This window comes from Osmerus mordax, chromosome 10 (genome assembly GCF_038355195.1).
Source record: "Osmerus mordax isolate fOsmMor3 chromosome 10, fOsmMor3.pri, whole genome shotgun sequence".
In the NCBI taxonomy this organism is placed as follows: domain Eukaryota; kingdom Metazoa; phylum Chordata; class Actinopteri; order Osmeriformes; family Osmeridae; genus Osmerus; species Osmerus mordax.
In genome coordinates this window covers 9926564-9951954 of record NC_090059.1, presented here as the reverse complement: position 1 = coordinate 9951954, position 25391 = coordinate 9926564, and the positions used below count along the sequence as shown (strand labels likewise).

General features: G+C 45.4%; 2 protein-coding genes across 2 annotated transcripts; one reads left to right on the top strand and one right to left on the bottom strand.

The window, feature by feature from the left end:
* Window positions 1–423: 423 nt before the first annotated feature.
* nrap (nebulin-related anchoring protein) lies at window positions 424–20147 on the top strand. Its single transcript, XM_067244426.1, has 43 exons — window positions 424–615; window positions 1050–1144; window positions 1336–1423; window positions 2811–2915; window positions 3015–3119; window positions 3395–3502; window positions 3827–3931; window positions 4207–4314; window positions 4609–4716; window positions 5000–5107; window positions 5931–6047; window positions 6843–6947; window positions 7421–7528; window positions 7804–7917; window positions 8125–8223; window positions 8434–8538; window positions 8706–8813; window positions 9041–9148; window positions 9323–9520; window positions 10106–10210; window positions 10355–10453; window positions 10542–10646; window positions 10795–10902; window positions 11033–11190; window positions 11505–11658; window positions 12034–12138; window positions 13198–13296; window positions 13804–13908; window positions 14125–14232; window positions 14521–14634; window positions 14954–15151; window positions 15302–15406; window positions 15555–15653; window positions 15754–15858; window positions 16014–16121; window positions 16383–16694; window positions 16981–17085; window positions 17169–17267; window positions 17489–17596; window positions 17706–17813; window positions 18092–18403; window positions 18600–18755; window positions 18999–20147. The coding sequence occupies exons 1-43, from the start codon at window positions 550–552 to the stop codon at window positions 19296–19298; spliced, it is 5433 nt and encodes a 1810-aa protein (XP_067100527.1). The 5' UTR covers window positions 424–549; the 3' UTR covers window positions 19299–20147.
* Window positions 19784–25354, bottom strand: habp2 (hyaluronan binding protein 2). Its single transcript, XM_067244427.1, has 13 exons — window positions 25295–25354; window positions 25146–25164; window positions 24747–24833; window positions 24529–24636; window positions 24108–24224; window positions 23633–23749; window positions 23135–23306; window positions 22914–23008; window positions 22548–22812; window positions 21845–21987; window positions 21534–21668; window positions 20728–20873; window positions 19784–20372 (listed from the first exon to the last, which is right to left on the bottom strand). Exons 1-13 carry the CDS (start codon window positions 25352–25354, stop codon window positions 20214–20216), a joined length of 1623 nt encoding a protein of 540 aa, XP_067100528.1. The 3' UTR covers window positions 19784–20213.
* Window positions 25355–25391: the final 37 nt, after the last annotated feature.

Below are 25391 nucleotides of genomic sequence, written 5' to 3'. Positions count from 1 at the left end.
CCACATTGACTAAGGAACCCAAAGTAAAACACCCATTTCAGGATCCATTACACAAATAAACATTATCCCCCCCACAATAATTCATCCCCCCAATCTCTCTCTCTCTCTCTCTCTCTCTCTCTCTCTCTCTCTCTCTCTCTCTCTCTCTCTCTCTCTCTCTCTCTCTCTCTCTCTCTCTCTCTCTCTCTCTCTCTCTCTCTCTCTCTCTCTCTCTCTCTCTCTCTCTCTCTCTCTCTCTCTCTCTCTCTCTCACTCTCACTCTCTTCATCCAGTCTCTCTTCAGCTGAGAGACAGCTGGACAGCATGTCACCTGACATGACGAGGGCATGGGGGTTGGACCTGGGGTTCTGGTGACATGTAAGTGACTGTGTGTCACAGTGGAGAGTTAAGTTTATCACAAGCAGAGAGGCACCACTACGTACGACTGGGAGCCCCCGGCCTCCTCCCTCCACTTCTACCTGGGTCATCCTTCTGCTTTCGGGCTACTTTTACAGCTTTCCTGCTCCTACCAGTTGCCTTTTTCCCCCGAGGGCTCTGTGGAAAGGAAACATGCAGTCCTGCGCTAGGTGTGGGTTTGTGGTGTACCCAGCAGAGAAGATCAATTGTATTGATCAGGTGAGAGAAAAAGTTCCTTCCTTTCTAAAATTAACATGCATGTACGTGTTGCTGTAAAAGTTGATGTTTTTAGTATCAATGTTTCAATTGAATAGCTATTGTGTCTGTTTCAACACAAATGTGAGTATACTGTGTACTCTACCTGTGCTTGGCACAAACCTATAATTTCCCACAGGAAAAGTAACATTTTGGGCACTGGACCGATGAGCGATATGCTGCAAATTTGATCTAAAACTATCCAGGTTTCATCTGTGAGGTTGACTCATGGGTGATGATGGAATCTCAAAACATTGGGCCTTATTATCTCCCTGACTGTGTCCCTTTATGAGTTAGCTGCTGAATTCGATTTAGGTAGAATTTCCCATGGTTTAGAACTATAAATATGATACTTTGAATGTTTTTCTAAATGGATAAGGTACGTTTCCTCCATGTAGAACTGGCACAAAGCCTGCTTTCACTGCGATGTCTGTAAGACCACGCTCACCGCAAAGAACTTTGTCAGCCACAAGAAGCGCCCATACTGCTCTGTGTGAGTACAGATGACATGTTGTCTGGATAGATGTCTGTCATTTTTACAGTTTACGTTTATTTTGAGTAAGACTACAGTTAGCATTCTTAGTGTTGGTGTTCGCTTGTGGGTAACCCTGTTGAAAATAGTGATGTTACAGTTTAATACTAAAGCGTACCTAAATGTCGACCTTTCACCTTTGGACCTCTTAGACACAATCCAAGGAACAATAACTTTACCAGCGTCTATGAGACCCCCGTCAACATCAATGCCAAGAAGCAAAGCACAGCCAGCAGTGAGGTAAGGGAATCCTGATGTCACAGACAACGTACTGGACAGGACATGAGTCTAGAACTTTCTATACCCTGTTTACTTGAGTTTGTCATTGTGTGCGGTCACACATGTAGCCTAACTGTCGTCATCTACTATTGTGGTAGTATGACTTAATTATCTGCTTGGTTATTTTATGAGCATCATGTTACTCATTTGGATGGTTCTAACCGTCTTGGATTGAGGGACATTGTATGGATATTGTGTTAGCATTGCTTGTTCAAAACACACATTAACAGGTCAAGTTAATGTATAGTGGGCCTTTATTAAAATGTAAATATACATACATATATACGATACGTACATATAACAGGAATGCTGGTATACATGACATCCATGACATACTTGTAAAAAAGCACCCATGCCTACTTAATGAGTAAAATAGAGGTGTACAAGCCTGGTTTTCAGGGCTCTGGGCCCATGGTGACTGCACAGGTCTGGAATGGAGAGTGCGACTCTGGCTATTTCGGTGGCTGTGACAGAGACACCCCTCGCTGGCCCGGTTTTACGCTTCGGGAGGTTAAAATTATATCCCAGGAAAAAACAGCCTCACCTCCCTTCCTCTCCCTCGCCCTTAGAACGGCACCTGTCTCTGTCTGTCAGTCTGTCTTCTTTCCATACGTCTGTCCGACTGTTTCGCCTTTGCTGACAAGCTGACACAAACTACTGCTAACAAACCCAACACTTTATAAGAACATGGCAACTAGATGTCATTTCAAGTTGGTCTTCTGTATTTCATACTTGAAAGAACTTTCTTTTGATTACGTTGGTATGTAGCCTTGCAAAGTTACAGTAGCCTCCATGTCCATATGTAGTATCCATTGATGACACTATACATTGACTAATTGGTCAGACCAACCGGACTGAACTTCTTAACCCCATGCTGTGCTGTGAAAGATATCCAAAAATAACACTTTACTTCCCTCTAATGAGGTGTCGTCTTCTTGAAAACACCTCAAGAGTATCATATATCAGCTTCATACTTTTCTTTCAAAATGTTGGTGTTTATACAATGTAATGGGTAGTTGGGAATATTAATGCAGCCTACACATGCTTGTGTGATAGATTCGGTTGATGCTTCTTTTAAGCACAGCACTTTTAGAATGATTGTATACTCCTGCTCTGTGCGGGTTCCAGTAATGCCATGATAGACTTAGAAGAGAAATATCAGGCTAAATTAGGCCGGTTATTAATAACTGCATTCTAATATGACCCTCTAATCTCGAACATGGGAGTTTTGGTTGTCCGCTTGTGTGTGTGTGTATGGTGCTTGCGTATAGTACATGGAGTGTGGATTCAGGGCAGGTGCCAATGTACATAGCGAACTCTTTGGTCTCACTCCTTCTGTATATTTCAGCTGAAGTACCGCGAGGACGGAGAGCGGTACATGTCCACCTTCCACTATGACATGAGGTCCATGGAGCTGGAGAAGGCTCGCATATCCAGTCAGTTGGCGAGCCAGGTGAGCTTCCTCCAGGTGTACACAGGATATCTGGCTGGACTTCCCTTCCCGCCCTCCCTCCCATCCGCCTGACCCATGTCCCCATGCTATCATCCCCAGCAGGCCTACCAGGCTGAGTTTGCTGAGCAGCAGACCTGGTATTCTGGCACAGTCACCAACCAGGAGATGGTGACAATGTCCCAGACACAGAAGAGCAGCAGCGATGTGAGAATCTTCAAATAAGTTGGGACAACAATAACAGAGGGTCGACCTGGCTGTGTCCAGAATAGACCGTTACACCTTGTCCATTCATCCAGAAATAACATTGTATTATGTTTGTATTCTACAAGTGTATTTGTACACCATTTTTTACGTCAAATGATTGAGAATAGTAGGTGTGAGAATGATTCTCATGTCCCTTACCACATCAACATTTTAGTCAGGATAGGAAATGGTGTCATCAAGCGTGTGAGACTTGTGCCTGTTCTGGTGATTGACAGGTGAAGTACACTGAGGAATATGAGGAGTCTTCAGGAAAGGGCAGCTTCCCTGCCATGATCACCCCAGCATACAAGCTCGCCCAAAAAGCCAGCGCCTTAGCTAGCAGTGTAAGTCAATCTTCTTGCAAAAGTATCCTTCTGTAACTTGTACCTTTCTTATATATTTACCCACTGGTAAATGGTTCTGGAGGTTATGTGAAGCTTGTGACATAGAGTTTGTGTTTTCGTGTCGCTATTTCGGTCACCGTTTTGTCACCCCGTCGGCATGACAGTGTCCTGACCCAAGGTGTTCCCCACTCTTTGTGTCCAAACAGTAGTAGATCATAAAATAACACTAGCTGTCACAGTTATGTATAACCCCAGTCTGGCTGTAGGGGATTGGTGGTCTTTCATAGATCATAACAGTATTCATGAATGTATTGTATGATTTAGCTGGAGTACAAAAAAGGACATGAGGAAAGAGTGTCAAAGTATACCATGGTTGCTGACCCCCCAGAGGTGCTCCTGGCTAAGAAGCAGGGACAGATCACTAGTGATGTAAGCCTCCTACACCTTAGTACACTACCTTAGAACACTCACCTCTGTACACTCACATTATTACAAGTAAACGATTGATTTAAACAATTCACGAATTCATTTACTTTGTACTTTTTACTTTTTATATTTACTTAAGAGATTGGATTAGTTAACTTGTTTGATGTCATCAGTTTCTACAAAGGTTTTGAGTGTACCCCATTTGACAGTGTACCAATGAACAAGAACATTGATTTATTTGCTGTTTCATCTGTTTTTGTGCCTGTGTCCCGTCCCAGTTTGCCTACACTGAGGAATATGAACAGCAGAGGGGTAAAGGCAGTTTCCCTGCCCATCTCACCCCAGGGTACCAAGTGTCCAAGAAAGCCACTGAGATGGCCAGTGATGTGAGTAGTGGAGATGCACAAGCAAAACCCATTTAATTATTTAACACGCAAGCTGCATGCAATCAGAAGGTTACACGCACACACACACACACACACACACACACACACACACACACACACACACACACACACACACACACACACACACACACACACACACACATACACGTGTGTGGCATACATAGACATACTAAACTTGGCTAAAAGAGACACACAAAATGACATAAAGCCAGTTTATAAACATGTGCACGCACACACACACAGTGATAAATGGCTATTCTGCTGGTCTCCCAGGTCAAGTACCGTCAGATGTACGAGCAGGAGGTCAAAGGTAAAGCCAGCACAGAGGCAGGAGCTGCCGAAGTGGCTTTCGCCAAGGAGAACGCCGAGAACTTCAGCAAGGTGAGGAACAGACGTGTCTGAGAACAACCGTCTCCCAGACGACAGAGTTAGAGATAGTTATCGATCATAGTTATCATTAGAAATAACAATGACCACAATGATAATGTCTTAGTTTAGACACTTTTATCCAAGGCAACATATATAGGGGTATTTGAACCTACAGCTTCTTGAACTGCAGTGAAATTCTTTAGCCTCTCTGCTGTACCTACCTACAGCCTACAGACCAACCGAAGAAACCCAGATATGTGCATGATAATGGATGTTCTTATTTTTCCTACTACAGATTTCCTACACTGAAGACTATGAACAACAAAGAGGAAAGGGCAGTTTCCCAGCTATGATCACTCCTGCCTACCAGCTAGCTAAGAAGGCCCAGGCTCATGCCAGCGATGTGAGTAACAGTTGTTCTAACTAGTTATTGTTCTGACTATTGCCTCTGTTGGATGTTGTGTTCATTGACATTCGACCCTGTCAATATTTTATCACAAAGTGGATACAACGTAGAGCCCTTTACATACACGTGTGAAAGGGACTGTAAACTGTATTTACTGTAGAAAAGTCTGAACATGTTCAATCAACATATTTTGCTGTAGAGTCCCAAAAGATGGTTTGATAACTGAGGAACTATTGAATGGAGACTGGATGTCAAAAAAACAAACATTGATTGGCTACCTTCATCCATCACCCCTGTCTGTTGTCGCCAGGCAGAATGTGGGTCTATGGTCAGGGATGAGTAGCGTTCCTGTCTCTCTTCCCTGGAATCCAATGTTGTCACTCCACAAACCCCTCACAGACCAAATTAGAACATCTTTGTGTGAGCACATAGCGTGTTTCTCCTCAACCTTCATTCTCGGACTGAAATGTGCGAGGGTGTGTGAGTTCCCTGTGCATTGCGTGTGACCGCGCTCCAACGTTCTGTGTGTGTGTGTGTTTAGGTGCATGCATGTGAGTGTGTTTACAGAGCGTGTGCAACGGTTGGCTCTTGGATGCATGTGTCCATATGTGTTTCTGTGTGTGCGACGCAACATGGTATGTATGTAAGGATATTACTGTGTACAGAGCGTAACACAATACGTGTGTGTAGGTGGGTCCGCGCCCGTGGACTGTTTTGGCATGCATGCGCTCAGCCCATCGCTATGCCACCTGACCGATGGGCATGTTTGGATTGTGTTCTTCCCCGTTTAATCTCTCTGTCCCCTTTTTTAACCTCCCAGCTGAAATATAAGAAGGACCTGAGGAAGATGAAGGGCTCGTCCCATTTCCACAGCCTGACCTCAGAGGACAACCTGGCGTTGAAGAACGCGCGCAAAATCAACAAGATCGTCAGCGAGGTGAGGTGGAGGTCAGCAGTTGATGGTCCGGGCTGCTCTGTATCACACAGCGTGTTCTCAGCCTTTGAATGTTAAGTAGATTTAGTCATTCCGAAAATATGCGGTATGTCTGCGTCGCTACAGTACAGGTCCTATGCAGAGTAGGTCTGCGTGTGTTTGTGTGTAATGAAAACCAGACAGTCACATCTTTGGACAGACACAAAGCCGCCGCACCTGAATTCTCGACATCTTTAACGTCTGTGGTGGGTGAGCTTAGCTTGGCTTTTAACCAAGGGCAGAGCGCTAAAGAGCTATCCATACTTTGAAAGATGTTAGCTTTAGCATCTATTTCTGCAGCATTTCTCCCCTTACAAATAACACAGACAAATCTTTCTGTCATCCCGCTGTTGCTCTGTGAGGTAAAAAGGTCACAGAGGGATAGACACAGGGGTAGACACAGACGGACTGACATCATCTGAGGTGTTGAGCGATGTGTCTGCTTGATGGTGCTGCAGCACTGATGTAGCCAGTGTGTGACACGCAAAAGGAGGAGGGGGATTTATTTGTAGTCACAAGCCTCCTCACAGCAAGTGTTCATTTAACACCAGGAGCATTCATGAGGATGAGAGTGGACCATTAAAAACACTCAATGAGTCAAATGAACACTCCCAGCGTTAAACAAACACTCCGAAATGCACTCAGTACCCTTCATGTTATCTAAGAATGACAGTTATTTTTCGGGACATTTATCTGTTCTTTATGGCAGCTGCCAGAATACGTAACACTCTGTTTTTGTCTCTTGTCTCCACCTGACAGGTGGAGTATAAGAAGGACCTTGAGAACGCCAAAGGCCACAGCATCAACTACTGCGACACACCGCAGTTCAAGAGCTCGAGCAAGATGGCCAAGTTCACCAGCGACGTATGTGGCGCACTAGTGGCACGGTCATGTAAAGCAGAGTAGCTCGTTTATTCCATTTATAAGTAGTGTCACCATGCAGGGGAACCGAATACGCTCACAGCACAGGTGTCGCATGTACACACAGTTCAACTTATGTCAATCAAACATGATCATGTATGAAGATTATGAATGTACACACGTGCTGGACATTGGTATTTAGACCCAGATATTTCAAGTCAAGAAAATGTCAAGAAAAGGAAATCTCAGTTATGGTATGTGTGTGTGTGTGTGTGTGTGTGTGTGTGTGTGTGTGTGTGTGTGTGTGTGTGTGTGTGTGTGTGAAGACTGGTGTACCAGCCAAGTACTGTAGCAATACAACTGGCTGACTTGTTGACACAATTGAAACTCTTTCTACCGATCTCAGGGACCGACTTACCTACCTAAGAAACCCAGTATGTGTAGTTGTCCCACAAGTTCATCTCCTCCTTTAACAGAACAAGTACAAGGAGAAGTACACCAACCACATGAAGGGTCATTATGAAGGTTCCGGGATGGACAAGAACACAATGCACGCAATGAAAGTCAGGAAGCTGGCCAGCAACGTAAGACTCTTTTCTCACCCACACATGCAACCACGGTGTCCATGACTGATCCTCAGCATGGTGCACTCATGGATTGAAGTCTGATTCGAGAAACCGTACTTCTGACTTTTTTTATTATCAACACTTTGTATCATCAACTCTTCATTTGTTAACTTTGCCGTTGTCAACTAATAAAAAAGTAGTCCCATATCCAAATGCACGTCAAATTTTGCTTCACACCAAGAGTCTCTGAACAAGTCCATTCTTCACCATAGTAGTGTTGCTGTACCTTCCAGATTGCCTATAAGCAGGGCTACGAGCAGGAGAAGACAGAGGTGGGGGAATACAACTACCCAGCCACCAGCACACCAGCCTACCAGAGCCAGCGCAAACTGGATCCCCTCAAGGACGTACGTGTGGAGCCCTCCAGCACACTCCCCTCACCCTGCTTGTGACACAGCCCGATGGACCGCGCTATTGTCACCAAGCCTCTTATTGTGTCCAGTCTTGGAGCGTCTACCGCCACTGAAAATATGTGACCCTTCCAAATGAAGGTTGTGGTTGTGCGTGATTCAAATCTGTGTGTTTTGAAGTGCTGTTGTACCTTCCCCATGCAGAAGAACTACAGGCAGCATATTGACCAGGTCAAGTACAGCTCGGTAACAGACACTCCAGACATCGTCCAGGCCAGGATCAATGCTCAGCAGTTCAGCAACGTGAGCACACGCCCGCCAAGCTGGGTTCAGAGAACATGCTATTTGTAGATGCACGTTTATTATCTCTGTTCAGCTGCAGCTTTTAACATCGCCGCCAAAGACAACAAACAGCTGACACCTGACAACAGTAGAGCTTAGTAGCTGCAGTAGGTTTTGTGGCTTCGCTACTGACCGCGACACTGTGTGTGTGTGTGTGTTCCAACGCTGTAGCTGAACTACAGAGCAGACTATGAGAAGACCAAACACCAATACACCTTATCCCAAGACCTGCCCCAGATCGTAAAAGCCAAGGCCAATGCTGAACTGTGCAGTGATGTTAGTGAACACACACAAGCGCACGGGCATACACACACTCTGATCTTGCTACAGACAGTATATGTACACACACTTGGGGACTTCTCACACACACTCACTTTACACACTCACTTTACACACACACTCTATTGTTTAAAATAAAAAAGTGTACCATACTGTTATTCCAGATCAAATATAAAGAAGACTGGGAGAAAACCAAGTCCATAGCATGTGACATTGGTCTGGAGACCCTGAATGTCAAAGCTGCCAAAGCTTCCCGGGACCTGGCCAGTGATGTAAGCTCTATGCACACACACACACACACGCACACACGCACGCACAGACACATGCATGCAGACACACGTCCATAGAAAACTCAATAACAATGCTTACAAGACACTCCTTTCTTCTCTCATGACTTCAAATACTGTATGAGTTTAGGATGAATAATTGCAAATAGATTGAACCACATTCTGTCCAATTCCGGATGATAAGATTTGAATGGGTGGACGGTGTGTTGCAGATTAAATACAAAGAGTCCTTTAGGAAGAACAAGGACAAGGCGATAGGGGTCAACGTGAGTGACTCCAAGACCCTGCACTCTCTCCAGGTGGCCAAGATGAGCAGTGAGGTAAAGATCATTCAAACACAATGTTTGGCCTGCTCAAGTCCAACAAAAAACATTTAAACAGACAGCACAGCGATCACCTAGCAGTGAAAAATCGATATATCCGTCACACCCACACCACACAAATACCCCCAACATGTTCCTGACCCCTTTTCCCCCCCTATGCTCTCTCTCCAGATTGCGTACAAGAAGGGCTCCAAGGAGAGCCAGTCTCAGTACAGCCTGCCCCTGGACATGGTGAACCTGAGCCATGCCAAGAAGGCCCAGGCCCTGGCCAGCGACCTGGAATACAGGAAGAGGCTCCATGACTACACCACTATGCCTGACGACATGAAGGTCCTGCAGGCCAAGAAAGCCTACGACATGCAGAGTGAGGTGAGGCACTGAGCTCCAACCACCACCAGTCCCTTTCATACAGCCCTGCTTCACTGTTGAAGCACAGAAAGAATAACGAAGCACGTTTGAATCCCAGGGTGAATGACTTAACCCTCCAAACGAAGCATATATATATGTTATATGTTATGTTAATATGTTATTACTTCAAAAACGTAAGACGGTGGTTTTGGGTGGTTAGAGGCAAAGAAAAAACGTAGACTTGTACATTCATTCCTATCTCTTCAAATTGGACAACTGGATTACTGAATAAAACCTTGATATTTCCTGTACTGTATGATCTAAATTGAATTACATTTGGGACTGTAGGGTTTGAGAAAGAGAGGGTTAAGAAGAACATCTATTTGGAGAGTTGAATACATCATTAACTTGGACTTTTAATAGATAGGAATATGAGAGTTAGACATAAAGTAATAGTTTGGTCTTCACTTTCATTCATATTCATCTACTGTACCAAAAACAATCCACTGACACTGTTTTGACATACAACAATGTGTTTTAAAAAATCAGCTTAACAGTTGTTGCCAATAAACATAGTATGTAACCAAATTGTATTTGTCATCTCAGAACCAGTACCGGTCTGACCTGAACTGGATGAAAGGAGTGGGCTGGGAGGCAGACGGCTGTCTGGACATCACCCAGGCCAAGAAGGCTGGAGACCTTCTCAGTGATGTCAGTATCTCTGGAGTAGACTTACTCTGTGTGTGTTTGTGTATTACACATCAGTTTGCTAGAGTGACTTTGCAGTGTCTTTCAAGTGTTTTAGTTCACTTGTTTTGTTTGGGTAAAGAAACTCACATATGTCTCCCCTCACAGCAAAAGTATCGTCAGAAAGTCGACAGGGTCAAATTCACCCAGGTTGCAGACACGCCTTCCATCAAACATGCCAAGAAGAGCCAGGAGCTGCAGAGCAAGGTGACGCCTCTCCTCATTGGCTGCTGCCGATTCTCAATCACTCAGGTCCTCTCTTTTGCTGTATCTTATTGGTCGTTTCTCCCGTCAGTCGGCGTACAAGGCAGATACGGAGCAGACTATGCACCAGTACACCATGACTAAGGACGAGCCTGTCTTCAAGCAGGCCAAGGCCAACGCAGACCTGCTCAGTGCGGTAAGGTCTCGCCAGGGAAGAAACCATAGCAGCTTTCATTGGCTTGATATGACAATGGGGCACATTTATCGACCTGCAGTTAAGCACTCTAACCTCTGAGCTGTACCCTCACTCTCGCGTCATTAGCCGTCTCCTGTGTATGTTTCAGAAAGTGTACAAGGGCCTCTGGGAGCAGCAGAGGGAGAAGGGCTTCGAGCTGCACATGGACTCCCTGTCCATCCTCACGGCCAAAGCCAAGACAGACCTCGCCAGTAGCGTGAGTGACCCCCACCTGCCATCCGTCGGCGTGACATCATCCTCTACCGCATATTCGTCCACGGTGAACGGCGTGCATTTGACTTATTTGAAAGACAACCAGAATTGAGGTGGCGGTGTTTCGTCCCCAGGTCAAGTACAAGGAGAAGTACGAGAAGACCAAGGGGAAGATGATCGGGGTGAAGACGGTCACGGACGACTCCCAGATGGCCCACTCTGCCCAGGCCACCAAGCTGCAGAGCGACCGCCGCTACAAGAAGGAGTACGAGGACAGCAAGGCCAAGTACAGGTGTGTGCGGCACGCGTTAGCGTCCATTTAACAGCTTTATGCCCGTTTCTTATGACGCTGTCAATTCTGGAGAAACGTATACAGGGAGAAAGAACACATTTGAACAACAAAACGGTTGATGTGTTTCTTCTGGAACCTAATGTGTTCTGATGACAGTCAATGGTCTATGTATTATCCGCCTACCTATATTAACAAACACCTATTGACTATTCACTATAAACACCATCCTCTGACAAATAACATACATTTGAGCAACGAGCCAACTCGAAAGGGTTTACAGTGAAGGGACATTCTAACGGATCGATCACTTTCAGTCACTCTCTGGACATGTTGAACCTGTCTCACGCTAAGAAGGCCCAGGACCTGGCCACTGAGACTAACTACAGAACCTTCCTGCACAAGTACACCACCCTGCCCTCTGACATGAGCGTGGCCTGGGCCAAGAAGGCCTATGGACTGCAGAGTGATGTAAGTGGAACATTGTGGAACTGCATTAACCAGCATGCAGCGAGGTTGTGGGAATTATCCTGTGGCAGTTCATTTCAAAGTGTCTGTGCTTAACATCAATACAGACTCCTTTTTTATCATCTTAAACTGCAACTCCATTCCATTTAAAACACTTTATTTGTCCTTAAGCGACAATTTGCAGGCATGTAGAGTAGTACAGTTAGTAACACAATAAAGAAAACATTTAAAAAATACGAATAAAATCTGTAATAAAAATAAGTATAATGCCGTATACGCAGTAAACCTCAATTGATGGGTAGTTAGCTGTGGGAATATTTTCCAACATGATGTGAGATCAGGACAAACGAACGTTTTGTTTTTGTTTTACATTCTCAGAAAAAGTACCGGTCGGATCTGAACTGGATGAAGGGGGCTGGATGGGAGGCCACTGGATGTCTGGATGTACAGCAGGCCAAGAAGGCTGGAGACATTGTCAGCGAGGTAGGCCCAACCTTTGACCCCCTAAATGAGAAAACACTGACCTCTCCTGGTCATCTAGGAGACCACACACCATTTACTTTGACCTTAATAGAACATAGAACAGTGAGTGCACACAGACCGCAGAATAAAGGATTTATGACAGTACGTTTTGATTTAATAACAGAATGGAAAGTTCCTGTTGTCATATGATACTGTTGGTATGAAATCGCAAGCCAAATCACAAGGTGTGAAAGTGGTACGCATCCTTGCGGAACGGTTCTATGCATTATTGCGTAAACCCCCTCTAAAAGTAGGCCACACAAATTTCCTAGTAACTAACAACCGCTACAAGTATGTCCCCTGTCTTTCTACACGCCTGCTACTAGTTCTTCTAACGGACCCTGCTGACCCACGGAACGACGCCCTATTCATGGGATCCCCCTCATTATAGGTGGCTTTCCAGCATCACCCATGTCAGGACAACCATTCTTAGACATGGAGTTGAAATAGACCTGTCTGAAATAGATAGTGACAAGCACAGGGCTAGAGTTACTCCGCCCACATGCATCCCTCCCTCCCAACCCCTTTCAAATCTCTATGACTCCAATGATGACTCCAGGACAAGGGTTCCAACTATTCCGCTTTTAGGGAGGATGAGGCTAAGAGTCTATAAACAGCCTGACAGGCTCGGACTGGGCCCATTAGGACCCAGGCCGTAGAGACCAGGTCACTGATGTGATACCAGAGACACCGATGAAGGACACTTCAGACATGACTAGAAAAACGGGATATCTTATAGGGAAGTGTTAGAGTGAATAGGAAATGCAAGCATTAACTAAATACATAGATTCCAGTGTAAAATAAGTTCAAGCACTGGCAAGACCATTTTCTTTAGGATTGAACCTTGAACAACAGCATCTTCGAAGACAGTAGTGTATATCCTGTCTTTCAATGTGAATAAGAGCAAGCTGAGGCATGATTGCAGTTCTCCATCTGTAGCTGTCGCCCTCTGCTGTGCTTAAGGTGGTACTTCACCACATGCAAAGCTTCTCAAGTACCACAATTGTTTTGCGTTTCTAGAAAAAGTACCGTCAGCAAGCGAGTGGGCTGAAGTTTACCAGCGTGGAGAACACTCCAGAGATGGTGCAGGCCAAGCTCAGCAACAAGCTGGCCCTAGATGTAAGTTCATCTCTCCTTCAATGTCCTTTTAAGAGGAACAAGATACAAGGGCCTTTTCTACTTATATCTCTTACTACTTAACCCTTGTGCTGCCTTCGGGTCACATGACCCAAAGGTTCATAACCATCGTTGTGTTTACCCAATTTTACCCAATACAAAAACAAATACAAATCATTTTCTTTTAACCTTCGCAATGTGGGGGGTCTGAGACAGCCCAACGGTTAAAAGAAAATGCTTCACTTTGTTTTTGTATGCGGTAAAGTTGTCGCAATACAACGGTGGGTCACAATGACTGATGGGTCAGAATGACCCGAAGATAACACAAGGGTTAAAGTCTCAATTGGGGTAATAAACTGGTTATCATCATTGACAGTTACAATCACTTACATGTTTGGGGTAAATATTTTGTGAATCAACCGAAATACTGCTAAACGTTTTGGTGAAAGATGTGAGATAGGATGGGTCTGTGCAGTGACAGAGAGGTTGTGGGGTGCTTGCTGTGTGCAGAGGCTGTACAGGGAGAAGGGGGAGAACGTGAAGCACAACTACACTCTCAGCGGAGACCTGCCCGAGCACGTGCAGGCCAAGATCAACGCCACGAACATCAGCGAGGTCAGGTCACACACACTGTCAAGATCTTAACGTCGACACTCTGATTGGTTGATGGTTAAGTGATTTCATTGTTTGTTGAATCCACTTCTGCTTCCTGTGTGTGTTCCAAATAAGCCACTCTTGTGGCTGTAGCTGTGGGGGTAACCCACAATGTGTTTCACTGAGCATTGCGTGTGTAGTGTGTTAACCATTGGTGTTATTTGCATGTGTTTGCAGACTCGCTACAAAGAATCTTGGACTAAAATCAGAGACGCGGGCTACAAACTGCGCTTGGATGCCATACCTTTCCAGTCTGCCAAGTCGTCTGGGGATATACTCAGCAATGTGGGTGTATTACTGTTTCAACAGCATTAATATCAATACTTCATTTTGTGTTATTGTTTCCAAGTCTTACTTTAGAGAGCAACATGGTGTGCAGAGATTCCAGCCAAACACTAGTATACAATAACTTCAATTTGACCAACTCAATAGTTAATTTTTTTTTTGTGCTTGGTTGGAATGAAAGCCTACCCTACACATGGAAATGTTAACTGTACCAAGAACTATCAGCAGTGAACTCCAAAGAGTGTTTTCTTGTTTTGTGAACATTCTGTGAAACGCAATTTGTTATAGCAAAAGTACAAGGAGCAGTTTGAAAAGACCAAGGGGAAGCTGATTGGACTGAAGGGATTGGAGGATGACCTCAACCTCTCCCACACTGTCAATGCCAGCAAACTGCAGAGCGATGTGAGTCATTCTGTACACTGGAAGCTTGTATGGGACTGTATCAGAACAGTTTGACATTGAAGAACACTCTTTGTGATGGGAGTGCATATGCGTAGTGCACTTGAGTGTTTCGACAGTACAGCATATAGCGAGGCACTCTTTTCCTTCTCTCCTCATCCCATCTCTCTCTTTCTCTCTCTCTCTCTCTCTCTCTCTCTCTCTCTCTCTCTCTCTCTCTCTCTCTCTCTCTCTCTCTCTCTCTGTCTGTCTCTCTCTGTCTCTCTCTCTTCCTCTCTCTGTCTCTCTCTGTCTCTCTCTCTCTCTCTCTTCCTCTCTTTAGATCAAGTACAAACAGGACTCAGTGAAGAAGCACTCTCAGTTCCACCTGTCCATGGACATGCTGGAGGTGGCTCATGCCAAGAAGGCCCAGTCCCTGGCCAGCGAGCAGGACTACAGGCTCACCCTGCACCAGTACACCTCCCTGCCCGACGACATGAAAGTCCTGGAGGCCAAGAGAGCCTACCAGCTGCAGAGCGAGGTAGGAATGGCAACCCTGGAATTCAGGGGTCAGCTTCAGGGGGCTGGAGAGTGACGAGTGTAAGTTTAGGTCATTAAGTGACGGTGTGACAGTGTTGGTTTTTATACTGACCCGAGTTTGTACTGTGTGTGTGTGTGTGTGTCTGTTCAGAAAGCGTATCGTTCTGATCTCAACTACCTCCGCGGGGCAGCCTGGATTGGCACAGGCGCCCTGCAGATCGAGGGCTCCAAGAGAGCCTCAGACCTCATCAGTGACGTAAGGCTGGCTCCCACGGGGAAGACTGGGGCCTTTATCTCCACCCCAGTTTACCCACCGACAGCATCATGCCGGGCCATGATGGTGACCCAGTACCACTTAGTCATGTCCTAAGTTTAACCATCTCCCTCTCTTGTGTGACCTGCAGAAGAAGTACCGCCAGCAGCCCTACAATTTCAAGCACACCTCTGTCGCGGACTCCCCAGATATGGTCCATGCCAAACTCAGCAACAAGCTCACCAATGAGGTGGGAGGCACAATACCAGATCAAACCGGTTAATGGTGCTCACCGCGTACCACGTTTGTTGCTTTCATGTTTGCTGATGATCTTCCTTCCTTGCTCGCAGCGTCTGTACAAGGAGAAGGGGGAGAACGACAGACACAACTACACCATCACCATGCAGAGACCAGAGCTGACGCAGGCCAAGATCAACGCAGCGAACCTCAGTGAGGTACTGTGGCATTGCACATCACCACAGCTTCCTGTGCACCTGTCTCTGCACTGCTTCCTAAACACTTTGAGACAAAGGGGAACTGGGAATGGCATCACTAGTTATATTAGATGTTAGTGTTGACATGAAGAGCTGTTTCCTGTGTGTGTTACCAGGTGAAGTACAGAGAGTCTTGGCACACACTGAGGGCACAGGGCTACAAGCTGACCATGCAGGACATCCCTTTCCAAGCTGCCAAGAGCTCCACAGGAATCGCTAGTGATGTGAGTAAAGTTCTGTAGTGAAGAACAAAAACCGTATGAGCAGTATGAACTCGAAAAGACAGAACGTTTATGATATAAATGAACACTAAACCACTGTCAGCAGGATAAATAAAGTTTTGGATAAAATACATTTTGGATTATTTTTAACCGAAGTCCAGAATATTGATCCTAAACTTGCTCCAGGGGTGTTAGTGACCTTTTGTCACACTTTGTTGACTGACTACCATTTCTCACCCCCTCCCCTCCCGCCTCCCACCTCAGTACCAGTACAAACACAACCACGTCCTGGACCTGGGCAAACACATCGGAGCCCGCAGCATCCTGGACGACCCTCGTCTCCTCCACTGCATGCAGATGGGCCGTCTGCAGAGCAACCAGGAGTACCGCAAGGACGCCTTGACCACCAGCGGCCAGTACCACCTGACCCAGGACATGATTCACCTTGTGACTGCCAAAAACGCCCAGGCCCTGGCCAGCGACCAGGACTACAAGACGACCCTCCACGAGTACACAGTGCTGCCTGACGACATGAAGGTCCAGTGGGCAAAGAAGGCCTACGACCTGCAGAGCGAGGTGAGGGAACGGTCGACCAGGGGACGAGGGAGGGAGGGAGGGAGAGAGGGAGGGAGGGAAAGAGAGGGAGGGAGGGAGGGAGGGAGGGAGGGAGGGAGGGAGGGAGGGAGGGAGGGAGGGAGGGAGGAGGAAATAGAGGTAAACGGATGGGCACCAAGGTCAAATACGAGCTGGGGAGCGGGGTCACACGTCACTTCCTGTAAAGGCTCAATATGGAGGATATGGGAACGATTCTCACACAAGTTCGAATGCATGAATCAAAATGACGTTTCACTCTGTTGAACAGAAACTATACAAGGCCGACCTGAACTTCATGAAGGGCGTTGCTTGGGACGGCGTGGGAGCGCCCCAGATGGAGTCTGCCAAGAAAGCTGGAGACCTCATCAGTGATGTAAGTACTAGGAGGTATCATGTAGAGCAGATATAGCGTATGTTGCGTGCATGCACTCATGAACCGCGGTCTTGATTTTGCAGAAGAAATATCGCCAGCTACCAGACAGGCTGAAGTTCACCTCTGTGGCAGATTCACCTGATATGGTCCATGCCAAAAACAGTTATCAACAGTGCAGCGAGGTACATGGAATTACTTGATTTAATACACGTGATGAATGTGTGCTCTAAAGCTATTATAAGCCTCAAATAAAGATATAATTTATGATTTAATGCTGTTATGTTTGGAATTTAAATAAATGCTCTGTATAATGTGTTACATTTAGATATATTAGTTATCTACAATCTAATTAGTAGATACTGTACCAGAAAACTAATACTGATGATTGTATGTTTGGCTCCAGAGATTGTACAAGTCTGCAAACACAGATGCCACGATGCACAAATACACTTTACATGCCGATGATCCGGACTTTGTACGAGCCAAGATCAATGCCCAACAGATAAGCAATGTAAGAGTTTACGCTCTCTAGTATGTAATGCAAAAAACAAATGTGCAAAAATGCAAAAAATGTTTGCATCTCTCATTTGTATGTCTGTGTGATATGTTTCCTCTTACAGAAAGCCTACAAAACATCTGGGGATCAGGTGCTGTCAGCTGGCTTTGACCTGAGGCTGGACGCCATTCCCTTCCAGACCGCTAAGGCTTCCAGGGAGATTGCCAGCGATGTGAGTATTCACAAAATAAACATTGCCAACTCCCAGTACAAGCTACAGATTGCCCTAGGTTTGGGCTATAGGCATAACTGTTATTCGTTTGCAAGGTACTATCCAGCTATTTTCCCCCTGAAAATCATATTTATTTCAACACGTTTTATTGTTGAGTGATACAGTATATGTAATATATAAATATATATATATATATATATATATTAGCATTTCAGTAAATAACTAACCCTATTAATTGTAACCTTTTACAACAACATCTGCCTGTTCCACTCCCACAGTTCCGCTACAAGGAGTCCTTCGCCAAGGAGAAGGGCCAGCAGGTGGGCCTGCTCAGCGTGGAGGACGACCCCAAGATGGTGCACTCTCTGGCAGCCAGCAAGCTCCAGAGCAACCTGGAATACAAGCGCCAGTCCAAGGAGGGGCGCTCCAACTACAAGATGCATGCCAACCAACCCCAGTTCCTGCAGGCCAAGAAGAGCCAGGCCCAGGCTAGCAACCTGTCCTACCGCCAGAAGCTCCACGACTACACCTGTGACGCCCAGCAGCTCGACGTCCAGCATGCCAAGCAGGCCTACAAGCTGCAGAGTGACGTGAGTGAATGCGTTGTTGAGGGAACAGGATGGCAGAACTTTTGATGATCTATCATATTACGTTTGTGATGTCAGTGTGGGTCCCATACGGTATTTCCCAGTGCGGTAGTAGCGATCTATAACTACTTATTTCTCTCCCTGTTTCAATGGTTTAATACTCTGCACCTTGCTGACTTGTGGACGGTGTCTGTTGCAGGTGAACTACAAGTCCGACCTGAACTGGATCAGGGGCGTGGGCTGGACCCCCCCTGGCTCCCACAAGGTGGAGATGGCCCGGAGGGCGGCGGAGCTGGGCCTGGGGGAGGGTGTGACCGCGGACGAGGCCATCGCCCAGTACCAGCACATGATGATGGTGAGAGACACACTGGGCCCCTACTGTAGAGAGGTCAGGGTTAGATCTTGAGCCGTCAATCAACCAAAGGAACTCCAAACGTCCACAAACCTAGAATGCACATCTGGACACTTAGTTAGCCTCAGCTAACATCAGTTAGCACTGTTGTTCCACATTAGCAATGGAGAGTGTTGGGAGCTGTGTGGTTCCCTTATCTGCATCCCCCCGCGTGTTTTAACTCCCTCGTGTGATCCTGCTCCCCAGCTCCAACACCAACAGCAGATGATGGAGCAGCAGTCTTCAGAGCAGGTGGAGACCGCCAAGCAGATCCAGCAGGGAGTAAACCTCGACGCCATGGAGATCCTCCACGTGAAGAGGAAGAAGACCTCCCAGATAGTGAAGAAGTCCACCACCACCTCCTCCTCTTCCTCCACCGTGGCGAGCACAGTCAGGAAGTCCGTGACGTCTTCCCACACCGCCTCGGCGATGGAGAACGCCGTCAAGACGTCCGCAACCAGCGAAGCTAGCGCGATCGAAAATGTCAAGCGTTTGGGAGAACATTAGAGCAACATTGAGAGAATGTTGAGAACCCTTCTCAGTCTTGTTTGAGCTGGTATCTGTGTGATTACTGTGAATCATTTTACACGATTGATAATTACATTTATGGTCTCTTACAGTCCTCATGGTACAGTGGTACAAATAGCTTTTAGTGGTGCTTGTTGAAGCCCAAATGAACAAAATCTGATTAGATATTTGACCACTAATCTACTGTAAAACACCATTGAATGTGAATCTCAAACATATCAGATAAACTCATAGAAATATCGGTTTTTATTAGGTGATTGGGGTCTAGAGTTGACAATAAAAGGTATAGAAAAGGTATATATTTTGAGGGAATTATGCATGTAAAAACAAGAAGGCATATGGAAGTTTCTGGAAAGGTGTGTGGTGAGATATGGCATAGAGAGAAGATGGTAAGTGGTTGGTGCTTCAATAAAGTGTGCTTTTTGCTTTGAGTATCCAGAAGGGAAGGAGGACTGAACAAAATATGTATTTAATCATTCATTTATTTTATATATCTTTATGAACAGACAGGTTGCAGGTTCAAGCATCATGAATAAGGTCTGGACAACAATTGATTCATTGTTGAACCAATAAGTAACTCTTATAAGGTATAGCTGTAAGACTGACTACCGTTAGGTCATTTTAGTCTGGTGCTGTATTTGGGCGCTCATATGAGAATACTTGTTGAGAACTATATTAAGGCGATATTAGATCTGTGTATTTGTCTGGCAGGTTCAGCTTTGTGAGAATGTACTGGTGCCTCTATGGTAAGAACTCAAAGCTGGACTGGGGGTAAAGGCTTGTTTTTGACATCCGAAAAATAAACGACTCGAGAGTCACTTCAATGTATTGGTATCGTAACTTTCATAAGAACAAACCGGAAAAGAGGTTCAATGTTTCTCGTGCTGGGCCCTCCTATGCTATTATCTTAGCAGCGATCCAGTCGACAAACTGCGTGACATCGGCGTACACGCCTGGCTTGTTCTTCTTCCCACAGCCGTCTCCCCAGCTCACCACTCCCGTCACATAATGGGTCCCGTTCTGCTCACACACCAGGGGGCCACCAGAGTCACCCTGGGGACCAAAGTTACACACACGCATCTTTTATGTTATTTGCTATATCTTTCCGGCGGCCCTCCGCTGAAAAACGGGCTTCATAAATATACCAAAAGAAAACAGACTTCCGACTGAATTGCTCATATGCACTGGCCATCATGTTCTTGTGTTTTCAATAAGACACCATTGTAAGACTGTGTTACAGTGTAAGACTGTAACAGAAGTACCCTAGTTAGTGATTAGGGTCAGGGTTAGGTAGGCTATTATTCAAATTAAGGGATAACTCATTATGTACATAAAACCATAAAAAAACACACACTTAAATACACTGCACACACACACACACACTGTACACACACACACACACACACACCTGACATGAGTCCACTCCTCCCTTTAGGTTGCCAGCACAGAACATGCTGTTGTCTAAGACATTTCCGTAGACAGTAGGGTTCTTGCAGCGATCCTGGGAGATCAGGACCACACGTGCGTTCAGCAGCTGATTACTGCCATACTTCTCTGAGAGAGAGGGGGAGCGAGGGGAGGGAGGGGAGAGAAAGCAGAAAATAAGGGAAAAGGACAATTAACATAGAAGATGCCTATTTAGGTGTAAGAGTCAGAGGTCAATTTAAAACCCCAATGAATCCAAATAGCGCCTTACACATGGAATCAACCAAATTCAAATACGTTGAAAAATACCGTGACCCAAATAAATTCAGTAATTTCACAAACTAACCAACACTGTTCCTTATCCTTGGTGTAAAACAACTTAGAGACAGTCAAGTACAAATACGTTAGCGTTTTGTGTTCCAATGTAAATACGTGATTGAATAGGTGAGCTTTGAACGTTTGAGATGTTTAAAATTCCTTCCTGCAAAAATGCTGTAAACACTAAACTAGACTTTTTATTCATACTGAGTATTTGAGTATGATCAAGCAACCTCTTTTAATTTCTCATCTTCTTTTTTTAGTAATCGATCTGGAATTGACTAGAACTAGTCCTTGGCTTGTATCCTGTTCCAACAGTAATATTCGAATATTGATAAATTGTTCAAATACACTATATATACACCCGTATACACATGATCGGGTTTGTGAACAGGTCAGGCATTTCCCCAAGGTAGGGAGAAATGAAACGGTCTTCTCAGCAGTGTTTGTCTGTGGACGTGAATGCTGTACTTGTCTCTGTGACTCCCCATCCTGAGATGACACACTCCGTCCCAGCAGAAAACTTGTGGTTGGGCAGGCAGGCCGTCTTCACAAAGCGAGTCTCTTTGGCACAGCGGCCGTTCTTCCCCTTCAGCTTGAGAAGAGCTGAACAAGACAAAGACAAAACGTTTCTCTAGCATTCAGTTCACTCACTAACATCCTATTTAGATGGCAACAAATTACACAGTTATTTAGTGATAGTTGATGTTCTGAGTGAAACACAATGTGTTCAGTCTTGTGTGGGCTGGGAAAAGGGGGATTGTTTGAATGACCGGACCCACCGATGTCGTTATATAGAGCAAACGTTTCCTCTCTGTATTTCTCGTGGATGATGGCTTTCTCCACATCAATGGTCTGGTCAAACGCTTCATCCTTCTCTATGTCCACTCCACCTAAGACCACCCTCATGGCACTGCCACCATTACTGGGAAACAATCACATGTACAGTAGATCTTGTTTAACCTGTCATGTTTGTATGTCCAATATCAACCAGATAAGAAAAATGTACTTCGAATGATTGAAGCCAGTCAGTGTTGAAACAAACTGGACTTCTTGAGTCAGATGGCTGAGCGGTGAGGGAGTCGGGATAGTAATCTGAAGGTTACCGGTTCGATTCCCGGCTGTGCCGAATGACGTTGTGTCCTTGGGCAAGGCACTTCACCCTACTTGCCTCGGGGGAATGTCCCTGTACTTACTGTAAGTCGCTCTGGATAAGAGCGTCTGCTAAATGACTAAATGTAATGTAAATGTAAAAGACTTGAACGATTGAACTGTGACAGAAAATAGCGTGCAGGTGCAGTACCAGTCAAAAGTTTGGACACATTTTCCCATTCAATGGCCAAAATTTGACTGGTACTGTATTTCAAACTTCCCACTGCCGTTTTTCTAACACCTCATTCCAACTTCCCATGGCAAATTATTCTCACATAAAAGGATTCTGACATTGACATTATGTCAAAATTGCCAATAGTTGATTGTACTGACATGCAGTGGGCAGCCGTGAGCACCCAGCAGGATTCAATAAGGATGCCTCCACATGTGTGGCTAAAGGACTGGGCTGAATCTTGACCGGGTCTCGTCTGCAGCGACACCTGCCAAGGATGGGCCCCAGGTTGAGACTTCATCCCCCCAAAGATCCTGGCCGTGCGGACGGGCTGGGGCTTCCCACACTGGGAGAACTCTGCTGCAGGAGTAGGGTTTCCTGTGGCTGGGACATCTGTCTCATAGATGGTTATGGGGGTTGGTTGAACTGGGAGAGGAGAAGATTTAAAAAGGTAAAAGTAATTATTTGAGGAGCATGTAGGGTTTGTGTGTGTGTGTGTGTGTGTGTGTGGAGAGTTGGAGGGGTACCTGAGCCAGAGCAACTCCTCACATTGCAGTGGTCCCACCTGAGTTTGCCTCTTTTGTTGACAAAACACCAGGGTCTGGAATCTCCATCAGGGTTTCTGACAGGTAGATGGTAGAGTCATTCAAGCTTACGTGCAGCTACTGCACCCAGACAAACACAACTGTCCATCCGGGTGACATCTCCCACTTGCACACACATACACAAAGATGCTCAAAGGTCTCACCTGCAGTTGTTGTGTGGGCCGATACCATCAAAGTCCGGGTAGTCTGTGAAAGGGTCCCCTCCTTTTTCCAAGATGAAAAAGGAGTTCCAGTTGAGACAGTCCTTTCCTCCCTCTGTCTCACTCACAGTCCCCCGGTAGTTCTCCCCATCTTCCTGGTAACAGTCGTTGGGATCTGTGAACACGACGTACACAAGATTTGTCTCTTAAGATCATAGAAATTGTGTGTGGGGTTTCGAATGAGGTCAATTTGAATTCTAGTTTACTAACTCCATAATACATAATACAAGAACATAACATGCCTTTTTATGAAAGTTTTATTAGCAATACAACAACAATAAAGTGACAGAAATTTAGTTTAGTTTAGGTGACACGTATGTTAGGTAAATTATTTTAGCTGTTATGTGTTCTCCTTTTGTGTATGTGTCTGTATCTGTTAATATGGGCCAGGTGCCTGATTTAAGTAAATAAATATATTAGTTTAGTATCATTTGTATTCACCAACTTGGCAGAACTTCCCGCTGTAGTTGCCTGGACAGTTGCAGCTGAAGGAGGCCCTGGTTCGGCCTTTTACACAGGAGCCTCCGTTGAGACAGGGGCTGGGTTTACAGGGAGACGCTAGCCAAACAAAACACATTTGCATGTCATGCTGTGAGGGAAAATCTGCTTCTCCATTGTTATAGTATGGAGACTCTTCAGATGACCAAAATATGTGGTATGAAAATAACATGATTCATTATAAACATAACACAAATAAAGCCTAAACTAAAGTATTTTCAGGGATGATTCTCTGTTGTACAGTAAGGGGGTCTATCAAGTTCGACCATGTCCTGATGTACTCAGAGCAAAAAAAAAAAAAAAAACTGATCTTCAATGCAACGAACGAATGATCCCAAACATATGAAACCTAAAGGAAGTCCATCCATCCAGCGTCGAGTACAGCATCCTTGTGATGTTGTTCACGGCACACACTCACCTTTCCTGCAGGCAGGTGGCTTGTAGGGAGCTGTACACTTGCACTCGTAGAAAGGTGCAGTTTTGGTCATGAGACAGTCGCCGCGGCCACACTTGGCATTCTTGCAAACGTTTTTTACTGAGGCCCAAAAACAAGAACAGCCACGTTCCTGTTTGTGCTCAAATACTGCTGCTACTTTATCTAGTGTGTGTAATATGTACAAAGATACATAGACATATTGTGGACAATCCTCAAGGTCAAGGACCAAAGTATATGTACTGTATGAAAGCATGTTGTGGCTTTACAACGGCCAGCACTATGCCAACAAATTGTTTTAATGCAATAGAGGAAATGCAAATCACGTGAAACATAACTACATCTAGTCTACATTAAAAGGTTTACTCAACAAAAAAAGAATGTAAAAAGTGTGGGGATATTTTACCTTTTGAACACTTCTTGCCTGTGTAGGGTTCAGGGCAGGAACATACAAAGCCGCCTTTGGCAGTATCACAACGACCCCCGTTGAGACATGGATTGGGATCACACTCATCTACATGTAAAAGATCAAGGGGGAATCAGATATTTCTGTGGTGAGTTAGACCTTGAGTCAGCATGTTAAGAGCAAACTAGTCATGTCACAACATGTCATTTTGTTCTTACCTTTGAGGTCAAAGAGATCATACAGCCAGTCATCTAAGACATCTGAGAAGCTCACATCTGTTGTTTCAGTGGGGGTTTCATATTCGTCTGGTGGGGAGAAGTCACAGAATGAGCATCAGTTAATTTCTATATTTTTCATGCTTTATTGGACAGTGCAGCAAAGGGCCAAGGCCGGATTCGAACCCAGGTCACTGTGGTGTGGCCTCAGCCTACATGGTACTACCCAGGGACCTACCTCGGCACCCCGTTCTACCATGTTTGAACCCCACAGTGGAAGTTGCCTTTCGTGTTTAACTTCACACGGAAAGCTTTTATGTAAATCTACATTTCAACAACATAGTTCCAGCAGAGGTTGAGGACCTCTTACCAACGAGACAGCAACAGGGAAAGTATGCTTACAATAGTAATCCTCCGTGTCCTGGAAACAAAACAAAGGACCAATGAAACACAGAGCTCCATCTCCTCCAAACACAATGCATATTGAAATATATACAATTGTATGGTTTGTCAGGGTATCTCCGGTCTAAAAGCAGATGTGGAGTACTTACATACTGTCCATGTGCAGCCAACACACAGAAGGTTAGGAGTAAAACCACAGGAGACACCATGATGCTGTGAGTCCTGGCAAGCACCAGAGCACCGCAG